At 42.9% G+C, this 14068-nt stretch overlaps 1 protein-coding gene across 3 annotated transcripts; it reads right to left on the reverse strand.

The window, feature by feature from the left end:
* Positions 1 to 4534: 4534 nt before the first annotated feature.
* LOC132609049 (uncharacterized) lies at positions 4535 to 8766 on the reverse strand. 3 transcript variants are annotated; one of them, XM_060322874.1, is made up of 4 exons: positions 6799 to 8766; positions 6579 to 6707; positions 5597 to 6507; positions 4535 to 5513 (listed from the first exon to the last, which is right to left on the reverse strand). In XM_060322874.1, exons 3-4 carry the CDS (start codon positions 5915 to 5917, stop codon positions 4719 to 4721), a joined length of 1116 nt encoding a protein of 371 aa, XP_060178857.1. In that variant the 5' UTR covers positions 5918 to 6507; positions 6579 to 6707; positions 6799 to 8766; the 3' UTR covers positions 4535 to 4718. The 3 variants fall into 3 exon arrangements, with proteins under 3 accessions (XP_060178857.1, XP_060178859.1, XP_060178858.1); XM_060322876.1 differs by having other exon boundaries at positions 5597 to 6707; XM_060322875.1 differs by having other exon boundaries at positions 6579 to 8766.
* Between the last annotated feature and the right edge of the window lie 5302 nt (positions 8767 to 14068).

Raw genomic sequence — 14068 nt, forward strand, 5'->3', positions numbered from 1 at the left:
GCCGAGCACCCGTCGAACAGTCGAGGTGAACAGCCCACTGCAAGGGAGATGTTCGCGGTCGAGGAAGCGACACCTCAGCCCAAAAAATCGGATTAAAAGGAAGAAGATTCAACCGGGGGGAAGGACACCAAATAGCAACTAAAGCACATGGGGTTGGATCCGGGATATGAAGAGGATGATTTCGGTGCACCCAGATCATTCGTCATGCCGGATGACTCAGATGTGACCAAGTCAACAGTAGAGGAGTTGGAGAAAATCACCTTGTCCGAATGTCTACCGGACATAAAGGTATACCTGAGCACGAGGTTAACCTCGGAGCTCAGGAACAAGTTAATTAAATTTCTTTGAGCTAATGTCGATTGTTTCGCATGGTCCAATATAGATATGACAGGTGTGCCACCAGAAGTAACAACTCACAAGCTCAGCTTAGACGGGAGGTTTCCCCCGATGAAGCAGAAGAAAAGGCCCATGGCAGAGGTGAAACACCCCTACGTAAAGGATGAGGTAACGAAAATTTTAAAAATAGGCTCTATCCGGGAGGTAAAGTACCCGGACTGGCTAGCTAACGTAGTAGTGGTACCGAAAAAAGGTAATAAATTTCGAATGTGCGTTGATTATAAGGATCTAAACAAAGTATTCCCGAAGGATTCATTTCCGTTGCCTCACATCGATAGAATGATCGATGCGGTGGCCGGGCATGAGATGTTAAGTTTTCTCGATGCTTACTCCGGGTATAACAAAATCCGGATGCACCCGGAGGATCAAGAGAAAACATCCTTTATTACCCGGTATAGGACTTATTGTTACAACGTCATGCCTTTTGAATTAAAAAATGCCGGTGCAACTTACCAATGCCTAGTTAATGGAATGTTCGAAGAACAAATAGAGAAAACAATAGAAGTTTATATTGACGACATGGTGGTCAAGTCCCTGAAAACAGAGGACCATTTAAAGCATTTGCAGGAAACCTTCGATGTACTCCGCAAGTACAACATGAAGCTTAATCCGGAAAAATGCGCCTTCGGTGTCCGGTCCGGTAAATTTTTGGGTTTCATGGTGTCAAACCGGGGAATTAAAATCAACCCGGATAAGATCAAAGCCATCGAGGATATTGAGGTGGTGAATAACGCCAAAGGAGTGCAGAAGCTCACCGGAAGGATAGCGGCGCTGAGTCGTTTCATATCGAGGTCCTCGGATAAGAGTCATCGTTTTTTCTCCTTACTAAGGAAGAAGAACGACTTCGTTTGGACATCGGAGTGTCAAAGAGCTTTGCAAGAATTGAAAAGGTATTTGTCCAGCCCGCCGCTACTGCACACACCAAAAGCGGACGAGCAACTTTTTCTCTACCTTGTCGTCTCCGAGATAGCGATAAGTGGTGTTTTGGTCCGAGAAGAATCAGGTACGCAATTCCCCATATACTATGTGAGTAGAACTTTAGGGGATGCGGAGACCCGTTATCCCCACTTGGAAAAGTTGGCATTGGCATTGGTAAGCGCTTCTAGAAAGCTCAAGCCTTACTTTCAATGTCATCCGATATGTGTAGTGACTACTTACCCCCTAAAGAACATCATGCATAAACTGGAATTATCGGGTAGACTAACTAAATGGGTCGTAGAGATTAGCGGATATGATATCGAATACAAGTCTAGGACGGCCATCAAGTCCCAGATCTTGGTCGATTTTGTGACGGACTTCACCCCGGCTATGGTCCCCGAGGTTAAGAAAGAACTTCTGCTAACCTCGGGGAAAGCTTCGGGTATTTGGTCGCTATACACGGATGGAGACTCGAACCTCAAAGGTTCCGGGCTAGGAATCGCCCTTAGAACCCCCGCCGGGGATGCCGTTCGACAATCCATTAGAACTGTTAAATTGACTAACAATGAAGCCAAGTACGAGGCCATGATTGCAGGTTTGGAATTAGCCCGGAGTATGGGGGCCGAAATAATCAAGGCAAAGTGTAATTCTCTTTTGGTCGTTAACCAGGTGAATGGCGTCTTCGAGGTCAAGGACGAACGGATGCAAAGGTATCTGGAAAAAATTCAAGTGATACTACACCGGTTTAAAGAATGGACCAAGCAGCATGTACCGAGGGAGCAGAACAGCGAAGCCGATGCATTGGTCAATTTGGGATCTTCAGTGTAAGGGGAAGAAATCAACCCCGGGACTACAGTGCACTTGATGAATTCAGCGATAGAAAACGGACATGCCGAAATAAACACAATGGGTTTAACTTGGGATTGGCGCAACAAGCACGTCGACTACTTGCGAGACGGAAAGCTCCCGAGTGACCCAAAAGAATCACGGTCGCTAAGGACAAAAGCTGCGCGTTTCTGCTTGGTAGATGGCCAATTGTATCGACGGTCTTTCTTCGGACCCCTGGCCAAGTGTTTGGGTCCCGGAGAAACGGAGTATGTGATGAGAGAGGTGCACGAGGGGACCTGCGGCAACCACTCCGGTGCTGAAGCCCTGGTCCAAAAAATTGTCAGAGCCGGTTATTACTGGAACCGGATGGAGGAAGATTCAAAAAAAATTGTCCGGAAATGCGACGAGTGTCAAAGACATGCCCCGATGATTCATCAGCTCAGGGAGTTGCTGCATTCGGTGATGTCACCTTGGCCTTTCATGAAGTGGGGAATGGACATTGTTGGTCCACTGCCATGGGCACCAGGTAAAGCCCGTTTTATTTTGTTTATGACTGACTATTTCTCCAAATGGGTTGAAGCGCAGGCCTTCGAAAAAATTAGAGAGAAGGAAGTCATTGACTTCATATGGGACCACATTATTTGTCGTTTCGGCATCCCGGCAGAGATAACTTGTGATAATGGCCCTCAGTTCGTGGGCAGCAAAGTCAATGATTTCCTCGAAGGGTTGAAGATCAAGAAAATCGTATCAACTCCATATCACTCGTGTGCGAACGGACAGGCGGAATCCACGAATAAAACAATAATTCAAAATCTAAGGAAAAGACTTGAAGCGTCAAAGCATCACTGGAGGGAAGTACTACCGGAGGTATTGTGGGCTTATAGAACCATATCGAAATCAAGCACGGGAGAAACACCTTTCTCGTTGGTCTACGAGGCCGAAACCCTCATTCCCGTAGAAGTTGGCGAACCGAGTCTCCGGTTCAGGTATACCACCGAGGAGTCAAACGAGGAGGCCATGGCCGTAAAACTCGATCTCACGGATGAACTTCGCGAAAACGCGTTCGTCCGTATCGCTGCCCAGAAGCAGAGAATGGAAAGGTACTACAATCGGAGAGCCAATTTTCGACATTTCCAAGTTGGGGACTTGGTGCTTCGGAAAGTTACCTTGAACACCAAAAATCCCAATGAAGGAAAACTGGGTCCGAACTGGGAAGGACCGTACAAGATAACCGAGGTAACGGGCAAAGGATCATATCAGCTGGAATCCATGGACGGCAAGGGTTGCGCAATAACTGGAATGTGGCTCACTTGAAGAGATACTACTGCTGAGGTATGGACACCTCGTGTTTATCTATTAACCCTTTTCTTTTTTGCAGGAAGTACCGGATAGAGTTAGGATCTAGATCTGAAAACACGTGTTGCACTCTTTTCCTTAGTACGGTTTTGTCCCGAAATGGGTTTTCCGACAAGGTTTTTAATGAGACAACAAGTACAACGTGTTACTTGACAAAGACAAAGACAAACGCCCGGAAACTCGGAGTCACACCCTACGAGTGGGGACTTAATAGCGCTTACCCGATCTTGCAGCTCGGATAAGCCCTGGGGGACTATTGTACCCACATCGAGGTTTACCCCGGTTAGTGTAAAACGGAAAAGCTCAACAAATCAAAACCGGACCTTCTATATTAGGTCTCGATATAAGGACCAAACGATCAGAATGAATCGTGTCCACTCAACATTTGCTACGGCAAAACCAAGACCGGACCTTCTGCATTAGGTTTCGATGTAAGGACCAAACGATCAGAATGAATCGTGTCCATTTAGTATTTGCTGCGGCAAAAGCAGAAGGAAGCGAAAAAAATTCTCATATTATGTACGTACAAATACTTGCAATACAAAGATTATCGAAAGTTCGGATTACTGTATTTCGGATGTCTTCTTGTCAAAACACCCTACCCCGGTGATTATCGCCGTATTTCGGCATTGCTTCATTCATATATCCTATTCCGGGCACTACGGTCAAAATTTGACAAAGGCAACAAGGTCACAATGAACCGAGCCAAAATCTTCAAACTCCCTCGAATGGGGACTGCTACATCAAAATTTGCTAAGGCTGGGATTCAGGTGTCCGAACCTAATCTATGACAAGTGAAATGCCGAAAAATACCGGCCCTAAAAAAATGCCTAACGTGATTCGGAGACGTCTGAATTCACAAAGCATTAGATAAGTCCCATGGGAAAACCACTCGGTCAAATTCCCGGACAAAACATACCGGACGAACAGAAAAACCAAAACTTAGGCAGTCCAAAATAATGACTCCGAGTCTGCTCGTCCATAAAACAGACCGACAATTGGGGAGTCATAAGCATTCAAGCAAAAACAATAAAGAAAATCAGGAAAAATGCATGTTCCATTTATATAAGGTTTTTACACCGGAGACCCCTACGAGGTCGAAAAACAAAAATCAAGCCAAAAAGGCAAAAAAACGAAATAAAGGCTAACTACAGGCCCTGGTCTATCTGGTATGGCTGGATCCGGAGTGTTCGGACACTGTCCGCTCGGAATCTTCGGAGTCAGTATCGAGGGCTCTCTTGGCTTCTTCCTCGACCCTTTTTAGCTTCGAGTATCAGGGTCGGAAGATCCGCAAAGCCATGCCCGGCTTGCTCAAGGGTGACCCTCCGAGACTTCCACCGTTCATACTCCACTGCAATCGTAGTATGAGCCTCGGCAGCCTCGACACTCCTAAGGGTTTCTGCCAAATCGGCCTCAGCCTGGGCTAGCTTTGCCACCAGTTCATCCCGCTCTTCATCGAAGACCCTTTGGATTTGAGTGGCCGACTCGAGCTCGGCTTTGAGAAGATCATTAGCCTCGGCCGTCTCCTCGAGTTCGATTTTCAGCTCATCACATATCTGGGCCCTGTCCTCTGCCTTTCGCTCAAACACCCCCATCCGCTCTTTGTACTTGGCACTCTCGGATTCAAGCAGCTGATGCCTTTCGGCCATGCTCACGGCATCGGACTTGACCAAGTCAAGCTCCCCCCGGAGTTGAGAGATAGTGGCCTCGAGCTCACCAAGCCTTGAGGAAAAACAATCGTTATCCTGGCTAAGGCCGACCTTGTCCGCTTCAAGAAGCCGGTTCTTCTCGACCATCTCGGCCAACTCATTCCTTAATCGAAGGTTTTCGGCCTTCGCCGCGTTGAGCTCGGGTTGAAGGTTGGAAAGAGTAACTGCTCGGTTCAATTCATCCCCCTTCACCCGCAAAAGGTGTTGGAACTTCCCCGTTTCTCGACCTTGGGCATCCAAATGGCCCTTGAGATCGTCAACTTCTTGCTGGGAACGGACGAAGGCCTCGTTAACAAGCACCACGCTCTGCAAAAGAAACAAGTTAAAACTCGGATAAACAAGAAACTAAAATTCCCAATGAATTATGCAAGGATGGCTGATGAACTTACTCGATTGCCCGCGTGCATGCCCTCTTTAATGAGACACTTCCAGGGGACTCCGTTCATCTTCCATTTATCCGAGTCCGAGACGAGTGGCCACATGTAGCTTGCTACTCCCACCGGGCGAGACAAAAAGCTGCAGTCCTCTGGGATGATGATTACGGCCGATCTGGTCCTCCTAGGTTCCATACTTGGAGCCGGGAAGACACGCACCAGGCTATCCCTAGCTCTAGTCTCGGTGGTCCGGCTAGCCGCCCTCGTGGCTAGAGGAATCGGGAGATGTCCAAAACCGGCAGCTTCGCCGGTAGCGGGAGGAGTGTCCGAGAACATGTCATCAAAGTTATCCGACCTTGAAGCTGGAGTTGGAGAACTCGGGCCGGCCTCAGCAGCCTCGGTAGAGGCAGGGATCTCGGAAGGTGCGGCGGTCTCATAGCCGGGCAGTGGGCCCACATCCACTGGAACTTCGGTCTCGGGGACCGGCTCAGCCCTCAGATCGATCTCGGGTGCACACCCGGACCTTCTCGTCCTTTGCAGGGGGGCTTCCTCGGATGAACCATCACCTGAAATATCAACAAATTCAATCGAACTTAAAGGAGTCGGGTAATGAATTTCATCCCCACCTGTGTGCAAGGCCGGAGCTAACGGTCCTTCCCCGGCTATGGTACCCTCCTCCGGAATAGAAGCAACGGGAGGGGTCACACCGATCCTCCGAACGAGGAACTCGGACTCTGTTTCATCTCTTAGAGTCCGAACAACGCTCCTTGCCCTCTTCTTCGGTTTCTGCCCTTTGTCAGAGGGCTTTTTCCTCTTATTAGCAGCAGCAATGATACGGGAAGTACCCGCTGAATCGAACTCGGGTGCCGACGCAGCGGGTTCAGCCGCTGGCTCCGGTCTTGAGTTCACCGAGCCCTTGGGTAAACCTGAATGCCGAAGATGTTACAAAAGGGAAAGGTAGAAAATGCAATAAATACCGATAGAAGCAAAGTTTTACCGTGATTGTGAGCGACCCATCGGCCACGCGACAGAAGTCCCCAGGTCCGTGCTTCGTGGGTGTGCTGGCTAAGAAGAGCACTAACTCATTCGTTAATGTTCCGGACAACCGGAGGTATCCACGCCACGGCTGGTATAAAGAAGGGGATAAATAGTGAGAATATGAAAGGACTAGTGTTTGACAAAGCATTCAAAGGCAATTATTAAAAGAACTGACTTACGATTATCATTCCACCTCTCCAGGAAGGGCATGTAGTTGGCCGGAATAATGTTCGCGGTCCTCACCCGGACATAACGCTCCAGCCAACCCCGATCTCTATCTTCGTCCATCTTCGAGAAGATTGGGTTCCGGCTTCTCTTAGCAAGCTTTATTACACACCCCCCCCCCCCCCCCCGGAACAACCTCGGGGAGTATAGCCGGATGAAGTGAGCCAGCGTGAACTCCTTTTTCAAGTTATTGGCAAATAGCCGGAGGCAGGCCACGGTCTTCCATACGATCGGACAATTCTGTGCCAGGGTTACATCGTAAATCCGGCACATATCTAGGATAACCGGGTCGATCGGAGGGTCGAGCTTGAGTGTGAAAGGGTAGGTGTAAACATATAAGAAGCCCTCCCGATGGTCGGTGATTGATTCATCAGGTCCGGGGGCAAAAACTTGTACCGGACGGTTATCCCATCCGCAATCAGCTCGGACTAAATCAAGTTTGTCCTCGGCAATGGACGAGGGGTACCGTCTTACATCAAACCCCCTGTCGGAAACCAGAGAAGGTTTCTCAACCTCGAAATCCTTGTTATAGTTGGGTTTGGACGGTACAATGTCCGAAGCAGTGGGCTCAAAGGCAGTTTTTCCCTGGGATTGATAAGTTGGCTCGGTTCCTTGAGAAGAAATCGAGAGAACATCATGGGAGGTGGTTTCGGTGTTAGCAGACATTTGGAAGTTATGAAGGAGATTTGGCGAATTCGAAAAAGAAGTTAAAAAATAGAGTAAGGGAGCAGTCAAGAAAAAATGCAAAATAGTAAGAGTAGGAAGAAAAAGAAGCAGCACTTTCTAAACAAGAACAGCTAAAGAAGTTGGTGGAGCTGGTTTCCTTTCACGCAATATAAGCAGCAAATCAGCAAGAAATATGAGATGAAGGATGATTAGAAGTGATGAAATGAAGAAATAAAACAGAGAAGTAGAGTGAAACGAAGATGTAAAATGGAAAAATGAAGAGGTGAAAGGCGTTATATAGATATGGGATCGAGTCAGTTTCAAATCCCAGCCAACCGGGGGATGCCACGTGTCCCATAATTAATGAGAAGTGACTTGAAACGACGTGTGTTACGGCGGTTGTCAGAGCTGACCATCCGGGATGAGACACGTGGCTGATGACAGAAGGACGTGATGTAACTGTTCCCGCCAAAATGAAAAGATAATAACGAGCATATGGAACCACCGATTTCTTGATTCGTCCACTTCCCGTTACTCCGATAAGACTACAGTCCGGAAAGTGTGGGAACTATCTGTGTACGGTAAAAATCGGATATATGTTAGACCGATGAGATCGGAGATCGAGAGAAGAGAGAAACAAGCACGAGCATGAGGACTTCCTTTCGGACCGGAGATGTGCTTGATTCGAACAAAGCGAAGGAAATCGTTTGATCCGATTTCTCCATAGTCGAGTTGATCGTGACCGTTAGTCCGATTGATCGTGGTCGTTGACCCGGTTGTTCGTGGCCGTTGGTCCGAGTGATCCGTTACACAATTGTCATGCGTTAAGACCGCTCTGCCACATTGTACTGCCTGTCGTAGAGGTGTCAGACCGTACGACCCAACCTTATCCTTTTAGGGTTTTTCTTTATTCAAAAGGATTTTATGTTGTATGAGACCCATAAGAAAAAACTATAAATAGGGGTCATTACCCTACTTTGAAGAGTTGGATTCTTCAGTTCTAGAACATTGTAATAGCAAAATATATAAAATCTCCCCCTCTCATTCTCTGATTTTGGTCCGGATTTAGTGTGTTCTTTAGCTTTATTCAATTAAACAATATTCATATATTATTAAATATATATATATATATATATATATATAGTGCAAACCATCGATTATTATTCACTTGCTCATAGAATATCCATATATATCTTTTTCAACCAAATAGATTAAAGCTCAACCACATATCCTATACATCACTCTTAAATTTAATTGATTACCTAAAATTCGGGGTAAACAAATCTCTTGCCCCTCCCTTATAATTCACTCTCGGCATTCCGTGGCTGCCTCCAAGTGTACTGAACTGAAAAAAGCGCACGTTCAGTCCTGCAACTATTACTTCAATATAAGTGCACACAGTAACTTCAAAATATATCAATCCTTACTTGTTAACTTGCCACTTGTATGGAGGGCAATAGCTATAGCCTTTGCTATGTCGATGCTTAAACTTTAACGTGCTAATGGGTTCTTTGAACTGAGTCACGCCTATATATGCCATTTGGGTCTCGATTCAGCGAAATTGTTGGATGACTTTCACCCCTTTATGTAGCACATAGTAAAAACAACTGAATTAATGAATTAGTATGAAAAATAATGCTCAAAAGAAAAGGTCCAACGACAACATTGAGAAGTTAAATGCCATGAATTCTAGTAGGGGCTTCAAATGGTGCTAAGCTGCACGAAACTCCCGCTCTTGCAAATCCAACCTAGAAAAGAACATTGAAGTTTTTAGGTCTGTTATCTGTGATACAAAACAAAAGTAAAGACAAACAATACTGGGAACAGAAAATAAGAAATGTAGAAAGATTCTTATTGCAAGTCCCAAACCAAATAGAAAACTTGTGCTAGACATACCCATTGCCTTACACACCATTGCTGCTTTTTTTTTTTTGGGTGAAATAAGTGGTATATTAATAACAAAGCATCCGGCAAAAATAAAACCTATCATAATACAAGAGAGCTGACAAAATCCAAGAATTGTTTAGGTTTATATACAAAGAAACACCATCGCTGCACTTTGCGAAAACATCTTAGCAAAGAGAAAGGTAGTGCGTGAAATCAAATAATTAATGATCTGTAAAGTATATCCTTCCTCTTTTTTATCGACTTGCTGGCATCCTCTTCAAGAAAGTTTAAAGGAGCTTGAAAAGAGAAAACCAATAGATAGAGAACACTAGAAGGGGATGGAATTAAGAAAAATTCACATAGAAAGGCAAAGAGGACTCGTGTGGTGGTTGTTCAATGTTAAGGTTAAAAAACACCTTGGAGAGTACTGTTAAAAGTTAAATTGCCAAATTAATTTGAAGGTCTTATTTTGAAATACAGAAATACCACATAACTATCCTTAATTTCTTGAAATATCAATACTCATTAAATTGCCAAATTAATTTGAAGGTCTTATTTTGAAATGAAATAATTTTCTGAATCATCAGAGTTAATCTATGAAATTTCACATTCATGCAAAGACCTGAGCATTTGAAGCCTTCTTCGTTTTTCCGTCGATTTTTCCACATCTATAAAAAAGTCCCATCGCCATGGGTAAACCAAAGGAAGAAAAAATCAGCACAACTCACAGATACAATAAAATCCAAAATAAAAATAAAAATAAAAACGGAGAAATCTACAAACCAAGTAAAAGCTAATGGCCAGAAAGGCGAAAAAACTGAGGAGAAAAGCCGGAAACAGCAATAATTGGGCAAAACGGCTTTAAATCAAACTCAAATTTAAATTCCAGAAAGGGATTATTACCTGGGTTCGATTTGCTCTTTCTCGATCCTATGCTCTGATTATGCCGGTGGGAATTGGTGGATTGTTGGTGTGCTGCCTTTTCTCCGTTGCTTTGGTGTGGTTAGGTGGATTGGATATGGTGGACGGTTGCTCTGCTTTGCTCATAGGGTGGTTCTCAGTGTTTTGCTTCAAAATAAAAGCCACGCAACCAGAGCTCTATCTACTTATAACGAAATGATTGTTATGCCCACAGGTCAAACTCAAGCCTTTTCTATATAACATAAAAAAAGAGCTATTGTATGTACACGAAACAAGTTTGATAGTATCTCTCTCACAAAAAAATAAAAATGGAGTAGAACTTTTTTTGTACATATTTAAATTGATGAATTATATTGCCATAAGATAGGCTTCTATGGTCCCACTAGTGTCAAAGGTGACTAATTAAGAACTGTTTCAAATTATAGGTTTAAAAAAAATGACATTATGTTCTTCAAATTATTGGGGTTGAAGGTTGAATAGTGATAGGTTGAATTTGGGTTGTTTCATAGGTTAAGTTTGGGCTAGCCCATTTGTAATATAACTCATACTCACAACCCGTCAAAACTTGGACAGATTTCGGGGTTCAAATAGGTTTGGTTCAATTTGTCATCCCTACTCAATATACATGTGCAACGCACATGCCGAAACACTAATAAGGTATATAAACTTCCGACTGAGCTCAATTCTGTTACATCCCGTAATTTCATACGTGAAGTTGCATCGTGAGTTAGTCACATAAGCTCAAAGGACAGGATTATCTTTGAAGTTATAAGTGTTTATGTTATGTTTAACAAGTGATAAGCAAGTGTCGTGAAGGTTAGAGGTTAAATGAATCGGATAAAATAAGTTTCGTCGAGGTTCAACATTTATTTGAATGAAATACGGTCCAAGCTATAATACCCCATATTTTTGGACTAGAAAATTGGACCGTCCAACATGAGCAAATTTACCTGAGCCCGGAGGAATTTTGGTCATATTCAAGTATGCAACTAAAGAGATTGGTGGATAAAAGTTTGAGGTCCCGAAATAATTTAGGACTTAATAAGTGTGATCACGGTTATTGAGAATAATATTTGGTGTATGTATCAACAGGCTATGGATTAGAGTTCTATCGCATGATTATGATAATGAGTATATGAAGTGTGTTAAAAGTGGTTCATATTTAAGTAAATTGAGATTAAAAAATTAATTATGTGGGTAATTGGTGAAATGTTAGGATAAAGTGGGAGAATAAGGGATTGATTATGATGTTAGTAAACAATGGATAAAAGGTTGGAGTGGACAATGTCCACGTGTTGGCAGCCAAGTGATAGGGGATTAATATGTTGATGAGTGTCACTTTAGGACGATTAATGGGGGAGGTGATAATTATGTGGACCCCACAATGTTTATAACTTTTATCTTACACAGTAGTACTTTTCTCTTAAAGATTATATTCTTGTAAAATATGCATTACCTTCTTTTCAACTTATTTGGAGAAAGTCTGAAGGAAAAATTGGACCGCAACGTGTGGAGATAAAGAAATCCTCTTGCGCCGAAGCAAAATATTCGAAGAATGTAGAGGTCGTGCTCACGTCGGTTCCTCTGGATGATAGCAAATCGGAGATTCCTTCGAAGTGAAGTAAGGTGAAATAAGAGGAGTTTCTTGACAAATAAGGTAAGAATTCTGCTCTCCTAGGTATATTTAAATTCATCTAGGTCATAGTTAAATTGTGAGATGAGAACTACGGAATTAATGTTGGAAATCGGATAAGTTGTTGTTTTTGTTGTTATCGTGTGGGCTGTTTGGTGATTGTTATGAGTTGTTTTGTGGGATTGAATATCATGGGGAATTGGCTATAGTTATAGTTGTTGTTGCTGTTGTACTATGTATATACGAAAATAAAGAAGTGTATACAAACGTTGGTATACGAATGTATATTGGGCTGTTTTGAGTTTATAATTGTGTTGTTTGTGCTTGGAAATTAGAAGAAGGTAAAGGGTGGTTGTTGTTGATGTTATTTATTGAGTTGCGGATGTTTATGAAATAAGGGAAATGTCGTCCGACTCTTTTTAGAGACTAGTTATCATTGATATACCTCGTATATTAGTATTCATTAAGTTAATGGACGTATTATCATTGTTTAGGTTGAATTGCTAATTAAGGCGAATTCGTTATTGAGTGCGTATTGGAGACAAGAGTTATGTTAAGGCTAACCTTTCCTTCATTCTTTTGGAATGGTCTATATGGAAACAAAAGGTAGCCAAACGTTCCTCATAATGACTCTATTCCTAGAAGTGTTAAGAGCTTATGTCTTTGTTTCCCATTTGATGATATTGATCATGTCTTGAGTTCCTAAGTCTCGAAGGGGCATATATATAAGGTTCCCTATTTTGTGCACATTTTCATAAGGATTCTAAGTCCCAAAGGGGGTGTATGATAATACGAACATGTTCTTACCAAGGTAGGAAGGTAACGACTAGAAAGTCACTCCGAAGGGAGTTTCGAGTTTTATCAGTCTTGTCATGCATCATCTATACATATTTATTTATATACTTATGCAGCATGATATTATGGGGCATGGGAAAGGCTATGGCGTTATATACGCAAACCACTTGATCAGCTGGTATATGATGATTATGATGCCCGAAAGGGGCAGATATGATATGATGCTCGACGGAGCGAATGGGTAAAGGCATATATATACATACATATATGATATTCATGCAATAGACCCTTGTGGTCCGGCCCTTCCCCGGACCCCACGCATAACGGGAGCTTAGTGCACCGGGCTGCCCTTTTTTTTATATATGATATTCATGCATTGCATTGCATTTTCATCGCATTCATTGTATTCAGAAAGGTTGTATTCTCTATGGACGGACTATGATACGCATAGGTGCACAGTCATCCAGATGTGGGTATGCATACGAGAGTCGTAGAGGGGCATATACGCTAGATTCTCACCAGTACAATAATGCTATAAATACATAAAGATGCATACGATCATGCGTGAGAGGTTATAGTATCACACAGGTTTCAGTCCTCCGTGATAAGTTAAAGGTTCACAGGTTGATTCTTATCCCTCTTATTCTGCAGTATGATATTGTTATTATTATATTTTATTCCGCCTTACATACTCGGTACATTATTTCGTACTGACATCCCTTTGCCTGGGGACGCTGCGTGCATGCCTGCAGGTAGGGCTGTTCACAGTTTTGGTTAAAACCAAAACCAAACCGAAAATTTAACCAAACCGAATAAAATAACCGACATTTGGTTTAGTTTGGTTTGGTTTGGTTTTAAATTTGAAAAACCGATAATATTTGGTTTGGTTATGGTTATAGTAAAAAATAACCGAATAAATAACCGAACCAAACCGATAATTATATACATAAAATTTATAATTATTTATATGTATAATATTAGCTTTTCATAAATAATTAAAGATATTTTATATCTTTTAATTATTAATTTAATTTTGGTCTACTTATTTTTAAGGCCCATGTCTTAAAAGAATATGTCCAACAATCCAAGCCCAACTCTAATAAGTCGTAAGCATAAGGGTTGTTTGTATTTTGAAACCTCTGTTTGACTTGTTCTTTTGAATCTAAACTGCGTTGCAAGTTTGGTCCACCTGATTTGCCAACAGCGTGTCTTTCCCTCAATATGCAGCAAAGTTCACCCTTGTGGGCCATGAGGAAAAAAAAGCTTCATAAGAAATTTGAAGAATGTAGAGAGAGAATATTTGAATTGTCACGGCTAGTCAT

Source organism: Lycium barbarum, chromosome 9 (genome assembly GCF_019175385.1).
Source record: "Lycium barbarum isolate Lr01 chromosome 9, ASM1917538v2, whole genome shotgun sequence".
Taxonomy (NCBI): Eukaryota; Viridiplantae; Streptophyta; class Magnoliopsida; order Solanales; family Solanaceae; genus Lycium; species Lycium barbarum.

What these genes read in the sequence shown, in the direction of transcription:
- LOC132609049 (XM_060322874.1), bottom strand. Translation starts at nt 5,917, where the DNA reads ATGTTCTCGGACACTCCTCCCGCTACCGGCGAAGCTGCCGGTTTTGGA. An exon ending in GCATGCACGCGGGCAATCGA is followed by an intron (nt 5,514 to 5,596) that starts GTAAGTTCATCA and finishes TTTCTTTTGCAG; the next exon opens with AGCGTGGTGCTTGTTAACGA.